The following is an 18,555-nucleotide window of genomic DNA, read 5'->3' as shown; positions in this document are numbered from 1 at the left end:
GAAGGGGAGGATCTTTGAGAGCCTTGCACCTCCAGCCCAGCCAGGTGGAAGGAGGTCGCTGCAACCCCCGGGTGGGGTTGGGGGGCCCCCCACGAGGCGTCTGAATGTTCCAGGACTCTGAGCACTCAAAGCATTCCTCAAGGCTGAAGACAGAGCAGCCTGGTTGAAGTGGTTTCCTCCGCCAGTCCCAGCCCTGGCAGAGATTGCTGACTCACCCACCCGTTTGATGTTGGGAGGGCTCCCCGGCAGCCTTTGAACGTGGGGAGGAGCAGAGTCGGGCATGACCCATCTCCCTCCCAGTCGCTCCTGAGGTTTTGTGGCCCCAAGACGGCGACCAGGGACGGCAGGGCCAGCCCGAGGGAGAGGCAGGGAGCCGAGGCTGAAGGCACATGGCATCCTGTCTCCAGGGATCCAGGCGGAGCAACAGAATCCGAGCCGGGGGCCCACGCAGAGGCTCCTCTGCAGACTTTCCAGAGAACCCCTGCCCGCCGCTTCTACGGGTGGGGAGGGGACTGCCAAAGAGTCAAGGGCTGGGGCCGCAGAGATGTGCCGCACCCAAGACTCAAAACGGGGCTGGAGTGGGCAGCCTGGACAGTGCAGCCTGCCCCCACCCCTGCCCTCCCTGCACTGGACACCAGACACTGCTCTCCCCAGGTCAGCCTCCCCAGCGCCGGTTAGGCAGTCCCTTCCTCTTCTCCCTCTTCTTCTGGGGACCCTGATGCAGAGGGTCCTAAGTGTCAGCTTCCTCACCATGGTCATGGCAACCCCACTGGTCAGACAGCGTAGGAATCAACCACTGAAGGGCCTGTCCCCCATGCTGGTCCACCTGCCATCCGGGCTCTCCCCCATCAGGTCCTTTCTTGGACGGACATGGAGACTTAGACCCAACCCTCCCCTGACCTTCCCTTCAGACTCCACACAAGCTCTGCTGGAGGGGGTTCAGTCCTGCGGCTGCTTCTTTAATCTTAAAATTCCAGTAGAACACGCATAAAATTGACCACTAATGATATTTTGTGTGTTGACAGTGCTGTGTAACCATCAGCGCCACCTAATTCCAGAACATTCCATCACCCCCAAAAAGAAGCCCCCCTCTCCGTTAACAGTCACCGTCCCCACTAGCACCCCAGCCCCTGACAACCAGGAACCCACTCTCTGCGTCTGTGGATTGGCCTGTTCTGCACGTTTCCCATCAGTGGAGTCACACCCTGTGTGTCCTTCTGTGTCTGCTTCTCTCACTGAGCATCGTGTCCTCAGGGTCCATCCACGTGGTACCAAGTGTCGGGGCTTCTCTCCTTTCTGTGGCTGAGTGGTGCTCCCCTGTGTGTGGGACACGGTGTGTGTCTTCAGGTGACGGGCACTAGGGTTGTCTCCGTCTTTTGGCTTCTGGGGACACGGAGCCTCGGCGCTTTCTCATCTTTCCTCTCTCCTCCTGTGCCCACACCCAGGTCTCCAAAGCCTCCTCCGAACTCATGAGCTACTGTGAGCAGCACGCCCGGAACGACCCCCTGCTGGTGGGAGTCCCTGCCTCCGAGAACCCCTTTAAGGACAAGAAGCCTTGTATTATCCTATAGCTTGGTTGTCTCGCTCGCTCAACTCCTCCACCCCGCTCCCCTTCCCCCAGCCAGGGCATCAAATCAAGGAAAACTCTTAATTCCGAAAGAAATGCAAACAGTCACCACTGCCCACATGGAGTAAAATTTAGTGTCTGGGTTCAAATGGATTACCAGACCCAGTATCGCAGCCCCGTCAGGGGTCGGGCTTCACCACCACTTCCGATGGGGAATAGCTGACATGCCCCAGCGATGTGGTGACAATTTCTGAAAACTGAACTGCCATTTGAATCGTGGTTGGGGCGGAACTGGGCCGGAGGGGGGAAGGGAAGGAGGTGGGTGAATCCACCACTGGCGTGGGCGGCCCAGGCAGGTAGCAAGTCTCACACCCTTGGCCATTTGGGAAGACTTCTGCCAAGTGGATGATGTGATGCTTTTCTGGGGAGGTGGGAGGCTGTTTAGCGGAGTAACATTGGGTGGGAGTTGGGGGGGAGGGACATTATGCACCCTTTTGCGGAAATTTTTCTCCTTTTCATTTAAAACCTTGTAATTCCATACCACTAAGATCAGGCGTCATCGGCTGAATCTGAGGCGAAGCTGGGTCATGTAACAATGCACACGTGGATTGTAGGGGCCCGGAGGGCAGCTCTGCCCGTCAAACACTGTCCCCCAGGGCCACCCCGCTGCGTGGCTTTCCTCTGGCCAGCGTCACCCTCCAGCCACGCTGCGGCTCCCGCCCACCCCAGAAAGGGACTTTCAGCTTGTGCCCCGGGCCACTGAGATGTCCAGCTGTGTTTTCTTTAGTTTTAAGCAGGAGACTTTGGCGTGGGCAGCTAAGAGGCCACGGCCCTGTTTAGCTTCTCCGTGTTTTGTTTTGTTCTGCTTTCTGCATCTCCATGGCCATTTTTCCAACAGAAATGCCACCTGGGGAGACCTGCCCGGGGCGCCTGGTGCTTCCGGGTTTGAAAAGGTGTGAGATTGTCTGAAAGTTGCTGCAGAAGCCGCGGAGATGGGAGCCTCTGCCCAGACATGGAGAGGCGCTTGCCGCGCTCCACTCCCCCTCACACCCGACCACCCGGAGTGTTTGTAAGGTGTCCTGGCGTGGCCAGTGATGGACGGGGCGGGGGCTTTTTACAATGGCTGTTTCCTATGCTGTGATATGGACGGTTCAAGGAGCAGGAGGCTGGAGGACTGGCCGAATGCACACCTGCCCTCCTCACCTGCCAGGGCCACCTGCAGCCGCCAGGACCCCACAGCCTGAGCTCCAGAGGCTGCCCGCTCCTACGGCCAGGGGTGTCAGGCTCCCAGGCTAAGCGCGAGGGTCCTGGGCAGCCAGCCCAAGGCACATGGGATGGCAGGACCCACAGCCTCTGCTCCTCTCATGCCCCTGGGCTCAGACCTCGCCTGGCTGCACAGGCTGGTGGGATGCCCAGCACCCCATGAGTGCAGACCCAGGGCCGAGCTCCCCTCCCCCAGCACCCAGCTCTCTCCGGCTGGTCCGGGAGCACCTGGGGCCTCAGGGAGCCTGGCTCCCCCGCACCTGCAATTGGACTGGGAAAAGCCCCCGAGCCCCTGACCCCTACACTGCAGCCCCGGGTGGGGAGGCCCCACCTGCCCACCCTTGGCAAAACAGCAGGATGGAACAAAGCCTATTCCAGAAACCGTGGGCACACCCCAGGGGTGGGGGTGGGGGCAGCCAGGGCACAGTGGGGCTCAGCCTGAGGGGCAGAGGAGCAGCAAGGGCAGCCCACGAGCCATCTGCTGACCCGTCACCCTTCGCTCTGGGACAGAAGCCTTAATCCCTTGAGCCAGAGCTTGGTCTGCGCACGCCCAGCCTTCTTCCCGAGCCCCCACTGACCCAGGCTCCCACCGCCGGGCCCCAAAGAGGACAAGTGGTCCTGATCTCATTGGGAGAAGCCGGACCCAGACCTGCCCCTCTCTCCAGCCCCTGCCCTGCCAGTTGTGCCAAGCCCAGCACCACCATGTGTCCCCGCCGAGTGACCCTGGAGAAGCCAGCAGAAAGCAAAGCTCAGGACCCCTGGCAGAGGGGTGGGGGGAAACCTGAGTTCAGCAGCCCCATCGCTGGCTCCAGGCTCAGCCAGCTGATGGCCACCCACCCCCTCAAACCCTGAGGCAAAATCAGATCTGGGCTAGAGTTCCCACCCTGTCCCCTAGTTGAGACCCCAGGGATTCAGTGGTCTGGGTAAACTGAGACCCAGAGAGCGTGGGGACCACTGTGCCCCCACCCCATGGCCACACCCGCCCAGCTGCCTCCCAGGTACCCACCCACAGCCTCAGAGCCTAGGGAGGTGGCAGGCAGTAGGAACCCTGCTGTGGGCTTCCTTCCAGCAGAGGAAAAAACGCTTTTTTCCTTTTTTATTTTTCCTCTTCAACATCACAGTCCCTAGGGTAGGCCTGGAGCATCTGGGCACACAGGACACTGTTCTGCTTATGCTTTTCTGGCATGCCTGTCGGCAGGAAAACAGTTTTCAGGGTGTCTTGGAGACTGTAAGTGCCCCATAAGGCCAGTGCCTCTCAGCCACATCCCGAGGGAATTAGGTACACACGCACCCACAAAAGGCAGTGCTGGGCAATGGCTGAGTCTCCCCTCTGCGGCCTGCAGTGCTTCCCTGGGCCTGGCCCAGCCCCCATTGCGTGCCGCTGCCCCTTCCTCTCCAAAGGCAACCCCCAGGCCCAGAACGAAGTGACTCAATTGTGACCTCCACCCCATGGGAATGCAGAAGGTGCTTTTTCTCCCTCTGATGTCCTGGCCGCCCTGTCTGGCACTCACTGGGCCTCCAGGCAGCTCAGGCAGCTCCAGCCTCCTGGCGGGCAGGAAACAGTCATTAGACCTCTGCCCTGAGCCTGGGTGATCAGGGGCAGTTTCGGGGCCATGGGGAGGCCACCACAGGTCACTTGTCCTTCAAGAGCCTGCGGCTGGGTCCCCTGAAAAGAAGCCATACTTCGATACCCTGCCCACTTCCCCCCCACCCGCCCCCATCCCCGTCCCCGGAGACTATTGCCAAATGTTGTAAAGACTGGTCACCAGGTTCTCAGAAGCAATCTGTGGTTCTAGCAGGTTCTACCCCATCTGTACGTGGATGTCCAGTGGTTTTTATTTCTGATTTAAAAAAAAAAAAAAGAAAATTCCAGGTGTGCCACACCCACTTTCCTGCAGTGTTTTAATATCGTGTGGAATTGTTACTACCGAGTGTATTAATCCACAATAAAAAGGCTCACTGCTCCTTTCCTCCCGCCTCCAGCCCTTCCTTGGCTCCCTGGCTACTGCTTGTGGGGACCGGGAGGGGTGTGTGGGCTCGGCTTCCGCAGTGGTGACAGTGAGTGGTGCCACCCCAACTCCCCCACACCAAGAGGCAGACAAGTCACCTTCAGTTTCTGACCTCTGGTTAGAGAATGTACTGTGTTGATTAGTCACTAAATCGTGTCCGACTCTTTTGTGACCCCATGGGCTGTAACCCACCAGGCTCCTCTGTCCATGGAATTTCACTGGAGTGGGTAGACAGTCCATTCTCCAGCGGATCTTCCCAACTCAGGAATCGAGCCCGCACCTCCTGCATTGGCAGGTGGATTGCTTACCACTGAGCCACCAGGGAAGCCAGCTAGAGAATTCAGAGGGAAGCTATCTGAGGTTCTGGCACGTGTGAGCCGTGGGCCCCAAGGTTTGAGGGTCGTGGGAAAGCACCATGCTCCTCTGAGAACTTGGAGCCCGGGAAAATCTTAATCTCGCCCCTTCCTGCTCTCCATCACCCAGACTCCCAGGAAGAAGAGGAGGGGCTCTTGGCCCCACCTCACAGCACATCACAAAGAGTTAAATCTTGTTTTTTCCCCTAAAGACGCTTACTTAAATTTACTTTACTTATTTTTTGGCTGTACGACATGCAGGACCTCAGTTCCTTGCAGTGGAAGTGCAGAGTCTTTGCTTAAGATTTCTTTTTTTTTTTACTGTGGTGGGTCTCTGTTGCTGCATGTGGGCTTTCCCTAGTTGTGGCGAGTGGGGGCTGCTCGTCGTTGCAGCGTGTGGGCTTCTCATTGCAGTGGCTACTCTTCCTGCAGAGCACGGGCTCTAGGCGTGCCGGCTTCAGTAGTCGCAGCATGTGGGCTCACTAGTTTCAGCTCTCGGGCTCTGGAGCACAGGCTCAGCAGTTGTACCACACGGGCTGAGCTGCTCTTCGGCATGTAGGATCTTCCCAGACCAAGGATCGAACTGGTGTCCCTTAAACCGCAAGGTGGATGCTTAACCAGGGAAGCCCCAAAGTTCAGAGTCTTAACCTCTGGACCACCAGGGCTCGTCTTTAACTCGGATGTTCAGGGATAGAACCATCACATCGTCATGGCGGTCTCCATAGCCAAGTCCGTAACACAAGGTTCATTCAAACACATCATACTTATTTGTTCTTTTGATTTATCAACACAAAACGCTGAGCAGTGCAGAATGGGACATGACTATGGAGGCGAGAGCACAGAATTAAGGTGCCAGACCCTATATCCACCTCTGTAACTGGCCTTAGAGCCTCTTGAGACCCTGATGCTCTAGCCAAAAGAAACTGGACATGAGAGGCATCAACTGACAGGACTGAAAGACCAGATCTGGGACTTCCCTGCTGGTCCAATGGTTAAGACTCTGAGCTCCCAGTTCAGGGGGCCCAGGTTCCATCCCTGGTCAGGGAACTAGATCCCACATGCTCCAACTAAGAGTTCACAAGCTGCAGCTAAAAGATCCCATGTGCTACAACTAAGACCCGGTGCAGCCAAATAAATAAATGTTTAAAGATCAGATCTATCACTCAATTTTAAATCTGCAGCCAGTCACCCGACCATAGCTCAATGAATTCCTGTCTGCTGTATCTATAAATCCTCTCATCACTTCTTGAATCGTGTATTCCATTTTCTCTACATTTTTCTCTTATACAATTTCTTCATCCTGTTTTTACATTTCTTCCTCTTTGTCCTTTCAATACATTGAAAAACCTCAACAAGTGGAACCTGCTTGGCCTCCTGCGGAGCTTGGGCAAGTCACTCTAACCACGGGCGCTTGGTTTTTCAGAGCTGAGAGCAAGACCAAAAACATCAAGTGAGACCTTCAGGGTTTCTTCATGATGATAAGAGGAACAAGCCACAACCGAGACGAAACTTAACACTGATAACAGTAGCTCAAAATATTAAAAAGAACCTTAGGGACTGTCAAGATCCTGTGATAGTTCTGGAAGACAAGTGCTATTATTCTTTCAACATTTCTTTTTTTGTGTCAAGTAAGAAAATAAGTAAATTTTTAAAAATTAATTTTTAAATTATTTTTAATTAATTTTAAATCATTTTTAAAATTATTTTTAATTAATTTTAAATCATTTTTAAAATTAATTTGTGTTGGAGTATAGTTGCTTTGCAATGCTGTGTTAGTTTCTACTGTACAGCAAAGTGAATCAGCTATACAAATACATAGCCCCGTTTTTGGATTTCCCTCCCATGTGGGTGACCACAGTACACTGAGTAAGGTTCCCTGAGCTGTACAAGGTTTTAAAACCTTCTGTTGTAGCTGACTTACAATGTGTTAATTCTGCTGTGTAGCAAAGTGATTCAGTTATGTGCGTGCTAAGTTGCTTCAGTTGTGTCTGACTCTGTGTGACCCCATGGACTGTAGCCCACCAGACTCCTCTGTCCACGGGGTTCTCCAGGTCAAGACTACTCGAGTGGGTTGCCATGCCCTTCTCTAGGGGATCTTCTGTCTCCTGCATTTGCAGGCGGGTTCTTCATCACTAGCTCCACCTATACACACACACAGACACACACACATGTATGTTCTTTTTTAATATTATTTTCCATTACGGTTTATCACAGGCTATTGAATATACTTCTCTGCACTATCCAGTAAGACCTTGCTGCTTATCCATCCTACATATAATAGTTTGCCTCTGCCAACCCCAAACTCCCATCTCTCCCTCCCTCCACCGCCTCCCCCTTGGCAACCACAGGTCTGTTTTCTGTGTCTGTTCTCACCATTTCCATAATGTCAAGTTCACACACACACACACACACACACGCATGCACAGTTGTCCCTGTGTTACAGGGGCAGGGTGGGTTCTCATGGGAACAGTCTGCCTTGCGTTCACAGTGCTTATCAGAAAGGACTTCTGGGGTCACCACATGTGGAGGAGAAAGGAGGGGGCTTCAGGCTACCCCAGAGGAGCCCTGGAGCTGGGACAGTCTTGCAGAAACTCCCCTGTTGAACCCAAAGGCAGGCCTCTCTAGCTCCATCCAGGAGGCAGGGACCTGGGGCCGGGCAGCTCTCTGCATCTCCTAAAGGAGCTGACAGCTGAAGGGTGTCCGCTGACAACACTCCAGAAGCCAGGGTAACTCGTCCCTCCCTCCTTGAAGGGCTGCGGGCATCACATCTCCATGCCCACCTGCCCCACAGCCCCATCCCTCTTGAGTTTTCATATCCAACATTCTTCTACACATGAACCAGTAGCCTCTACTTAAGAGAGACTTTCGGAAGCTGGATGACATCAATGAGAGAAAGATAACAAGTCCTACCAGCCAGACTTCACGTCGCACGCATGTTACTTATGATTAGAAAGTTTGTTTTTGTGCTCAGGAAAGGGTAAGCAAGCTTTCCAGGAGGTTGTGGTGCAGAAGCAAAAGTGCTTATCTAAGCGATGACTCGAATCCTGTTTATCTGCACTTCCGCCTTTGACTCGCGGCCAGCCTCAAGCCCCTCCCCCTGGGGTGGTCCCGCCTCCGAAGCCCGGCCCCTCGCCGGTTCCCAGCCCTGCTGAGTGGTCTGTGCTAGAGCCCAGGCAGCCAATGAGGTGGCTCAGGATGCAGTCTTCCCCCGAGAGCGCCCAAGAGATGAGGGACCAGCATCCACTTGACAGGGCCTTTGGAGGCGGCAGCAAAACCTCCAGGACGAGGGTGATGCCCCTGGGTGGCCACGTCAGGCCCAGCCCTTTCTGCGGTACACGTGTGGCTGATCAGGAGAAGCCAGTTGCACAGTTTACAGTGGAAAGAATGATGCAAGGCCTCAGTGGAGAGCCAGCTCTAGGAACGTAGGGCTCTTTCTCACTAGAATTAATCACTCTGGGAAGAATTCCAAACCCACGGCGGACAAAGGCATCTTCCCCGTGATCAGAACACAGTCTGCATCTCACACCTAAGCGAAGTGGTGGTGTGGAGGCTGGGCCAACCAGCAGGTGTTTAGGGTCCCATCTTTCTTATACATTCGGTTTCCATAGCCAGTCTCAGTGATGCCTGTTAACTCACCTCCTATTATAGAGAAAACGTACAACCACAGGTTCAGCACAAGTGCGTGTGACACACCCGCTTCAAGAGCCTCCAGTCCTAAGTAGGAGGTCAGCTATAAGCAGAAGGGGGCGTTCCCACTCGACAGAACATTAGGGAAAAACTCTGCATTCACAGCCCCCAACCCACTCCCCATGTTATCAGGAGAATCTAGATGAGTCTGGCAAACACTCAGGTCCCTGTGCTCAAAGGAAGCTCAAAGCCACGTGCAGCTGCCCCAGAGAAGAGGAATTCTCAGACCAGGGGCTCAAAGTTTCACAGGCTAGTCTGGGCACACTGTCTGGGGGTCAGAATTGCAACCTGGGGTCAGAATTGCAGTCCCCCCATCTGGTGCAAGGCTTAGGGGTTAAAGAAAGACAAAGCTTGAGCCTTGGGTCAAGCAACTGCTCTCCCAGCATCATTCTTCCACTGGGAGGAAGTAGTGGAAGCCCCCCTTCACCCAACACTCCTGTTTCCCTTGATCCTCTGCCAGCCTCATCCTGGCCACCTTTGGAGCAGAGAGGAAGTGCCCTTCATGTCTGGTCTCCTTCCTGGCCAGCACACTTTGAGACATTCCCTCTGTGGGCTCCTGGAGGTTCTCTGATTTCAGAAGGAACCTCAGATCCGAAGGGCCCAAGAGCCTGGAACCCAGTATCTTCCTGTAACAGTTGTGACTGTTCGGGAGGGTGGGGACAAGGGCACAGCTGGGCAATGGGTCTGCACGGCCTCGGAGAGCAGCCCAACCAGAGGCAGTGCCCTGAGATGAAAAACAAACAAGCGGGACAGGTTCCACCACCGGGTTAGCTGCAGGACTTCTGCAGCTCAATTCTCTGAGTCTCCATTTCCCTGCCTGAAAAACAAGGATAATTAGTAGCATGGAGGTTGTTATGAAGATATTTAATAGGTGTAAAGTACATAGTAAGCATCCAACATGTAGAACATCTGGCTGACAGTTTAAGATGCTGTAATGCCCTTGACATCCCACTGGCTTGTGGGTCAAACAAGATAGTCAGGGATCTGTGATTTGATCCTGGAAACCTGTCTCCTATAGCAACAGAAGACAGAGAAACTACAACGGACTAAAAATCAACTGCACACATGTGCAGCTGGGCAAATTAGGAACAAAAGGTACAAAAGGCCAAAACCCAACTGCCACTTCTGAGGTGCTAGAGAAAAGGGGGCAGGATCCCCGCACACAGCACCACCAAGGGACCAGTTCACCCTTCAGGGATCCTGCAAAGGAACTGTTACTTATTCTCCCTGCCTGGGGCTACCACACAAGTCTCAATAAAGCCTTGCCTGAATTCCTCCTCTGGCCTCTTATCAATTTCTATTGACCAAAGAGTCCCAGGACCCAGGTCGGTATCAACTAAGTGATCACTGTCTCTTTTAAGTCCCGGGGGCACGTCTCTGTTCCTGGGCCTTATCTCCCCTGCCAGACTCCCCTCTTTCAGACAGACGCAAGAGGCCTGCAAGTATCACCCAGCACTACAGGAAAAGTAAAAAATAAACATAGGACATCGCCCGCTGTCATGGCCGCTGTGATCGAGGGCGAAGGTCAGGGAGGGTGAGTTTAGGCAGCTCCTCCTTCGATCCCAGCACCTAGGCCCCCTTGGCCTACCGCCACTTCCTCTGCATTTCCTGCCCATTTCTCCGAAGATGGGCAGCCGCATAAGAGGACCCGGCCTCTTCTCAGAAGGGGCGCTTTGTTTCCTGGGCCTGAGGGGCCGAGCCCTCCGGCCTGAGGCCTGGGAGGGGCCGTTGCGGGCGTCCATCGCCCCAAGCTCGACCAGCCCTTGCTCCCCTCCAAAATTGTCCCCGCGGTGCCTGCCAGAGCCAATTTCGCGAGAAGCCAGAGCGAAACCCCGCCTACCTCCAGGCCCCACCCCTTCGAGGCTGCGCAGAAGGCACTAGAGTTAGGGGGCACGCGCATCCTCAGACCCTTGTTAAGACTCGCCTTCTGATTGGCCAAGCCTCTCAGAGAGGAAGCGCCTGTACAGGCTCAAGGGGCGGAGCTTCAGCACAGGGCCCGCCCACCCGGAGGCTGGCCAGTGCTGTAAGAAACCTCTGGAAAACCAGTAAGTGAGCTCCTGGGTGCGAAACTTGCGTATGTACCTAGTCTCTTTCTCCACACCCAGGTCACTGTTATTCTAACACACGTATTGGATTATTGGTTACCCTTAAGACCCTTCCCTGCCAAGTTATAACTTGTGGTTTAATCACCCATGAGAGGACTATACAGTTATGTTTTTATGACTCAGATATTAAATGAGAAATACATATATACTTTTTAAAAAATTATTTTACCTGTATGTCCCAAGTACTGTATTAAATATACTAGTAGCATATGAAAAAAATGTTGTTTATCCATAATGCCAAATTTAACCAGGTGTCTTGTATTTTATCTGGCAAGCCTATTTATAATCATGTGTTCATCATTGTGACCACCTGATGGATGTTGCCATGGATCCTGGTGATCCACAAGCGCAAGCACCTGCCAGCTTTTGTGTCTCATTGTCCAGCACCCAGCAGGGTCTGGCCAAAGACAGGTAATTGTAATAGGCTGAATAAGCCCCCTCTCTGCAAAGATGTCCCATTCTATTGCCAGACTATTTTCCAGATTTTGCTGATGGGATTAAAGATTATCTGAGATGGGGATGATCCTGGATTCCCTGGAGGAGCCCAAGTCATCACGAGGTCCCTATGAGAGAAAGTGAGAGAGAGGCAGGCAACTCAGAGAAGGTGATATGATGCCCGAAGAAATAGAAAGAGCGTGTGATCCAGGGCCATAAATGGAGGGATGGGACACTCTCTAGAAGCTGGACAAGGCAAGAAAATGGATTCTGCCTGAGAGCCTCCAGAAGACATGAGGCTGGCCTTGCGGAAACCTTTACTTTAGTCCAGTAAGAGGGACTTCCAACTCCTGACCTCCAGGACTTTAAGAGAATAAATCTGTGTTGTTTGTGTTGACATTACAGTAGCAATAGGAAACTCCTACAATGCCCAAAAAGGATTTGCTGAGTGAGAGAAGGAACGGATGAAGGAATGCAAAAGGCAGCTTTGGAATAAGACCTAGGTCAGAGCCCAAAGTGTCAGGACACCGTGCTGGCCTCCCATGTGTCACCAGTCATGAGACCCTTGGCCCGTGAAATGATCCCAGGGCCTCAGTTTCCTGATCTGTAGCACAGGGTCACTCCTGAGACCCTCAAAGACTGTGAGCCAGCCAGAAGCCAAAATGTTCCTGTTGGCTCCAGCCATCCCATCACAGCATCCTTTCTGGGACCACCCGTTCCATCACCTGCCAGGACTGTTCTACCTTCTTTCATCTCTTCACTCACATTTTTACAATAACTCTATTGTGGTTATTACCCTGTTTTCCTGAAGGAGGCAACTGAGGCACAGAGAGATGGAGTCAGTACTCCAAGGTTGCTCAGCGGTTAAGCTGGAGAGAGTAAAAACCATCAGGGAAGGAGCTTTAGATGGGTCCCACTCCTGCCCTGGGTCCTCTGTACCTCTGTGTACGCTCCCCAAGCAGATATTCCTCTAGGGGACATGAAAGTCCCCCTGCCAGAGTGTGGAGATCAAGACCTATTCTCAGCAAAGCAGACGAGTCACAACCCTGAGAGGAGGTGAAAGGTGAGTGTGGGGAACCCCACCCTGTCCTGGAGATGGAATTCAGATGTGGGATGTCATAGATTCCGAGAGCCCAGAACGCCTGGCTCACCTGGAACGTGGGAACGCCCTTGAGAGGCCCCTCCCCCACAACCAGGAAACCGGGGGTGGGGGGGGTGGGGGGGTGGGGGGGTGGGACGGGGGGTGGAAGGAGGGTCCTCTCCAATCCAGGTTTGCCCCAAGGGAGGACCCCCTCCCCCGCCCACACACACACACATTCCTGCGGGCTGTGTGTCCCCGTCTGCCCTTTAAAATCCAGGCGAGCCTTGGGTCAGCCAGGAGGAGGAAGAGGAGGAGGAGAGGCGGGGCGGCTAGCCTGGGTGGAGGAATCCCCAAACCAGCTATTTTTAGCCAGGGAATTTATTCCAACACCTTCCCAAAATAGAAAGCAGCCTCCTCGCCTAACAAAAGGCCAGGGCACCTCGAGAAGGGGGTGGGACTTCAAGAAAGGTGGCCTCGGGCAGCCCCTCCCCGCCGCCCCCCGCCGCAGGTCCAGTTTCTTCCCAGCCGGTACATATAGGACTGGCTGTACGCAGAAGGGGCTTCCCTGGTGGGCGATCCAGGGACTTAGCGGGGTCGGGATGCCCAGGAGCCGTAGGGACCCTGGAAACTGGAGTCCCCTCCACCTCCTCACTGCCCTGGCCCGAAGGCTGCTGACCCGGGAACTGGGAGGGCCCGAGCCACGTAGGCTAAAAATAGACCTCGCCTCCTCCCAGGCTATTTTTAGAGTCCATTCGTCCTGTCCTCAACACAGAGGCAGCCAGCCGGTGGGCACACCCCGCCGGCCAGCCGGGGCGCCCGGGCTCAGACGCGGGCACCGCCTCTGGCCACCGCAGGGGCCAGGACTGGGGAGAGACCAACAGCGTGGACAGATCTGGCTTGACTGCCAGACTTGTTGGGTGGCGCCAGGATAACCCAGGCCTCTCTGCGCCCGCTTGCTGCGGAAAAGAGAGGGAGACAAGCAGTTGAGGGGTCCGGACCCCAGAAGGCGCTGGGCAAAGGGGTCTTCCAGCCCCGGCCCCTCACTCCGGACTGAGCCACGGCCTATCCCTCAGGCAGGCAAGTCTCACAGATGAGGGCCCGCGCCTCAGTTTCCGCATCTGTGAAGTGGGGACCTTGGTCGCGCTCAGGGCCGGTCGGAGCCCAGCGCTCAGCCCGCGGCCGGGCAGGTACCAGGCGCAGCGCACGTGTCACTTTCATTTCTCCGGTTCCCCCTCCCCGCCCAGGCCGGCTCCACAAACGCTGGGGCTGATGTCATCCCAGCCGGGTCCAGCCTCCCCGCGCGGCCGACGCAGGCCGGCGCCGCCGTCACAGGCGTTTCTGCGCCAGGGAATCCCGGCCCCCGCGCGGAGGCCCCAGTGGAAACCCGTGACGCCAGCGCCCGCTGCCGCCGCAGGTCTTCCGGCCCGGGCGGCGGGGCGGGGCGCGGCGTGATCCTGCTGGGCCCCTCCCATTCCACCACCCCCACCCACTGCCAACGCGGGTCCGGGGAGCGCGCGTGCACGCTCCCGAAGCGCGGAGTGCCCCGGGCGCCCGCAGGGACACGCGCTTGCGGGGTGCGGGCGTGCACAAGTTCACGGGCATGATCTCGTGTGGAAGGGACCGTAGACCTGAGTGCGGGAACCCGGCTAGCTCTAGGGGATGGGTGGGAATCCCTCGCCTGGGATCCATCTCATACATAATATAATCTATCTCATACCCACCAGGGCCTGTGTTACCTGGGGTGGGGAGGTAGGGGCCCAGCCTGGACGCGCACACACTGCCGAGTGCCGGTGGCCTGTGGGCGTGGGGCCGCCGCGATGACTCTGAGCCTGTTCACCGTCTCCGCGCCAGTCTGGGAGCTAATTACTGTCAGGACTAGACGGGTTGGCTGGAAAGATGAACAAATCGCAGTGTGTCTGCAGCACGTCTGGGTCTGCAGGCCGCACCGGCGTCTGTTCTGGGGGTGTAGGGCGTGACAACCGCGCTGCGTGCAGTATGCGCCATGGGGAGCCCTGGATATGTGCGTGGGACCTGGCGGGTCTCCAGTGGGTGTTGGAGGCAAGATCCCAGCCTGCAGGGGTGTGTGTGTGTGTGTGCGCGCGAGTGCATGTGTGAGAGATCTGTGGAAGCGTTCACTCCCCTTATGTATGAGATGGATCAATAATAGTTCTCACCTCCTATATTATGGGGAATAAATTAGTAAATGTGAGGTGTTTACCCACGGGAGGGGGCCCAGTGACTCCACGCCTGGGTATACTCAAGAGAAATGATTACTTGGGTCCACACCCAGACCCCACTAGCAGCTTTATTCTTTATCACCAGAAACTGTAAACAACCGCAGTTATCTGTCCCAAGTGAACAGGTAAACAGGTCAGGCCATACATAAAATACTAGCCAGCAATAAAACAAACTGACTTTGAAATCTTGACCCTCAGTAAGAGAAGCAGACACAGAAGGCCACACAGGATGCGATCCTATTGATAGGAAATGTCCAGAACAGGCCGATCCACAGACACAAAGAGTGGGTTCCTGGTTGTCAGGGGTGGCAGGGAGGCCTGGGGAGTGCCTGCTTGTGGGACCGGGCTGGTTCTAGAGGGTGATGAAAATATTTTGGAATTAGAGATGATGGTTGCACAAGTCTGAATCCACTAAAAGCCACTGAATTATACCCTTCAAAGGGGTGAATTTCATGGCATCTGAATGGTAATCTTTTTTTTTTTAAGGGGACAAACTGCTTACACAGGCAGCAATGTGATGGATCTCAGCTGCCCTGTGCTAAGTTCAAGGGCCAGACTCAGAAGGCTGGATACTGTGTGATCCTGTGTATGTGACTTCCTGAAAAAGGCTGAATCCTAGGGACAGGAGAGATGGGTGGTGGCAGGGGCTGGTTGTAGGGGAGGGGCTGGACAACCAAAGCTCAGGAAAGGAAGTCTCAGCCTTGATTATGTAAGGGTTATACAACTGTATCCTTTTGTCCACACTCACCAAATCACACACCTAAAAAGTATAAACTTACTGTTTACAAATTAGACTTCTATACACTTGCCTTCAAAAAAAAAGTTAGATTTTTTTTAAAGGTATTTTTTTGAAATGGACCATTTTTAAAGTCTTTATTGAACTTGTTACAGTATTGCTTCTGTTTTATGTGTTTTGGCCCTTGTAGCATCCTGCATTGGAAGTCAGAGTCCTAACCACTGGACCACCAGGGAAGACCTGAAAGAAAGGTGTTTAGAAAAGTGTCCATTACTTAGTAAAGCAACAGTAGACGCCAGCTGTTACTATCATTGCCCTTGTTGCTGCTGCTTGTGTCTGTGCATGTGTCTGTGTGTGTGCAAGTAGCCTCAAATCCTAGGTCCCCAAATACGAAGCTTGGGTCTTGAGGACACCTGGAGCACTGGAGCCTCCCTCTCCAACACACACACACACATCTGTGAGCACATACACAACACACAAACACATGAGCACGAATGCATGTGTGTGGACATACGTACAAAAATACATATGCTAGGGACTTCCCTGGTGGTCCAGTGGTTAGGATGCTGAGCACTGCAGGGGGCACGGGTTCGATCCCTGGTGTTGGGGAACAAAGGTTTCGTAAGCCGCAAGATGTGGCCCCCCAAAATATACATGGGCATAGAAACACGCACAAAACACATCCACACACACACACATGCGTGCACACTTGTAAATACACATAGAAGCACACGTGTGTTCATACAAATGCACACATGGACGCCCACAAAAACATGCACACACAGCTACACAAGTGCCCACACACACAATTACACACAAAAAACCACATGTACACTCATACACACAAAAACATACACATGCATGTCACTTACACACACACACACACACACACACGCACACACACTGGCAGGGCAGGAACCCCAGGAGCCCCATCTGGAGGCTGGGGAGGAAGCCTCTGAACCAAGACAGGAAGGGGACGCTTGTCTGTGTGTCCCAGATTGGGTCTCTGTCACCGTGTGTGTGTGTGTGTCTGTGTCTGTGTCTGTGTCTGTCTGTCTGCCGAGGTGGGCGTTTCTGGGCTACTAGCCTCACTCTCTGTCTCCAGGACGCAGACAGGTCATCTCCCCCCAGGCTTCCTCCCTGCCTCCCCCTGGCGTGGTCCCCACCTTCCTGTCCCCACCCTGGCTGCTGGCCGTGGGAACCTACTGTTTGGGCTGAAAGAGGGGCAAGCGGGGCCCGGCGGCATCCGCTTCTCACAGTTCCCCTTTCCCTCTGGGCCTCAGTTTGCCAAGCTGAAAAATGGAAGGACGGTTTCTGGGGGGATCCAGGAGCCACCTCTCCAAGCCCCTCCAACTCTGCACAGCTCTGACCCTGCCGACTCTGACAGTGTGTTTTTCTGGAGGCTTCTGCAGACATAACCTAAGACTGAGAAGAATTTCAAAGGGTGGAAATCCAGGCCGCAGTGCCACCTGGTAATAGATGTTCATAAGGTCAGGGGCAGGGTTCATCATGCCCAGAAGAGCCCCTCCAAACCCAGGTGTGGACTCTCAGGGGCCTAGGGAGGGCAGGTCCGGAGCAGGCTGGCGGATGGAGAACACAAGCGGATTTCAGGCAGAGAAGAGGGGAAATTGTGTGCCCAGCAAAGTATTTCTCCACAAGGCCAGTGGGTGCATACCTGATTCTGGTTTCTGCAGGTGAATGAATTAAGGTGACCTCGGGTCTTTCCTGATCCATGTGCACGGTACCCCCAAGTGTGCACAGGTGTGAGCTTGTTCACACCCTGCATACATGTCTAGACTGTCAGTCCAGGGATCTTTCTGTTGTTCCCGGAGGTACAAGTGCCCAGCACTTGATGAACACTTGGTACATCATTGCATAATGATGTTTCCACTTACTATGGCTCACTCCACAAATACTTAGCCAGAGCCACACAACTGATGCTGAAGAACACAGGAGCTAAGGCCGAACACAGCCCCGGGGGCCATTGCCTGTGTCGTGTGGTTAGCATACAACCCACAAGTGAATGCAAGCCTGTGTGTGTGCACAGCACGCATGTTGGCCATGGGCTGCAGGGTTCACACATACAGGCCCAACAGGCGTGTGTGTGTGTGCGCACACGCGCGTACCTGAGCGTCCTCAGTGGCTCCCGTGCAGGCATGTGCAGGCCAAGCCAGGCTCCTCCTTGGCACTGCCCGCCGGCCCCACCCATCTGCCGAGAGTGCCCGGGGCCAGGTGGGGCCAGGCGGCCCGGAAACCTCTCCCAGCTGCTGTGCCCAGTTTCAGGGAAGCCACCCGCTGGCGAGCTGCCTGCGGAGCCTGCCTGCCTTTGCACATGCCCCCTGGGCTTCCAGGAAGCTGATGGGGAGAGGCCCTGCCCCCAGCCTTGCCGGCCTGTGTCCACCGCCCAGACCCACAGGTGGAGCGGGGAGTGTGCAGCCGGCTTCCTCTCCCTCCTTCGGAGCCCCTCACAGCCAGAACCAGCAGAGACTCAGGAGGGGAAACTGAGGCACGCACAGGGGCCCCTTGCAGAGGGTCCCAGCTCTCAAGGGGGTGCCCCCCACCCCAAATCTGCCTGGGGTCGGAGGTCTGTACAAGAACGTTTGACCTGGGGAAGAGTTTGCAGTCTTGGGGCCCTCACGTGGTGCTTGCCTGTGAAGGTATGCGACCAGAGGATTTCCATCTGCTCCTGGGGCCTGCACAGGCGCGGGTGTTGGAGGGCACAGTCGTCTCGGTGCCTGCTGATAGGCCTTGGTGAGCCTGTCATGCCTGTGCACAGTGGGTGCAGGCACGCACTCAGGTGCCACGTACAGTGCTGTTTAACGTCAGTATCTGCAGACCGTGGGCGACGCGCGCAGGGAGGGCGGGCCTCTCGCAGGTGTTTGCAGGCAGGTGGGTGCCCGCGCGCAGTAAGCCTTGCGCTCGGAAGGAGGGCCGCCCACAGTAGCATTTGCAGGGAGGAGAGGGGGCTGCCCACAGAAGGCCCTGCACGCAGATCGGACTGGGGATGATCCCCGTGGGCGTCTGCAGCCGAGAGGAGCTCCACACCGCAGGCCTCACGCGCGCAGCCCCGCGCCTCCGCGGC

The 18,555-nt window shown here is 55.1% G+C and overlaps 1 protein-coding gene across 5 annotated transcripts in view; it reads left to right on the top strand.

Moving 5' to 3' along the window:
- The window catches only part of GNG7 (G protein subunit gamma 7), a 137,381-nt gene extending 132,581 nt beyond the window's left edge, over nucleotides 1-4,800 (top strand). For all 5 annotated transcript variants that reach the window (XM_043466176.1, XM_043466175.1, XM_043466172.1 and 2 more), the window contains one exon: nucleotides 1,446-4,800. In XM_043466176.1, coding sequence (XP_043322111.1) covers nucleotides 1,446-1,571 — 126 coding nt within the window. In that variant the 3' untranslated portion in view covers nucleotides 1,572-4,800. The remainder of the gene's footprint in view (nucleotides 1-1,445) is intronic.
- The last annotated feature ends 13,755 nt before the right edge of the window (nucleotides 4,801-18,555 follow it).

This window comes from Cervus canadensis, chromosome 4, assembly GCF_019320065.1.
Source record: "Cervus canadensis isolate Bull #8, Minnesota chromosome 4, ASM1932006v1, whole genome shotgun sequence".
Lineage (NCBI taxonomy): Eukaryota > Metazoa > Chordata > Mammalia > Artiodactyla > Cervidae > Cervus > Cervus canadensis.
This window is presented reverse-complemented; position numbering and strand designations above follow the sequence as displayed.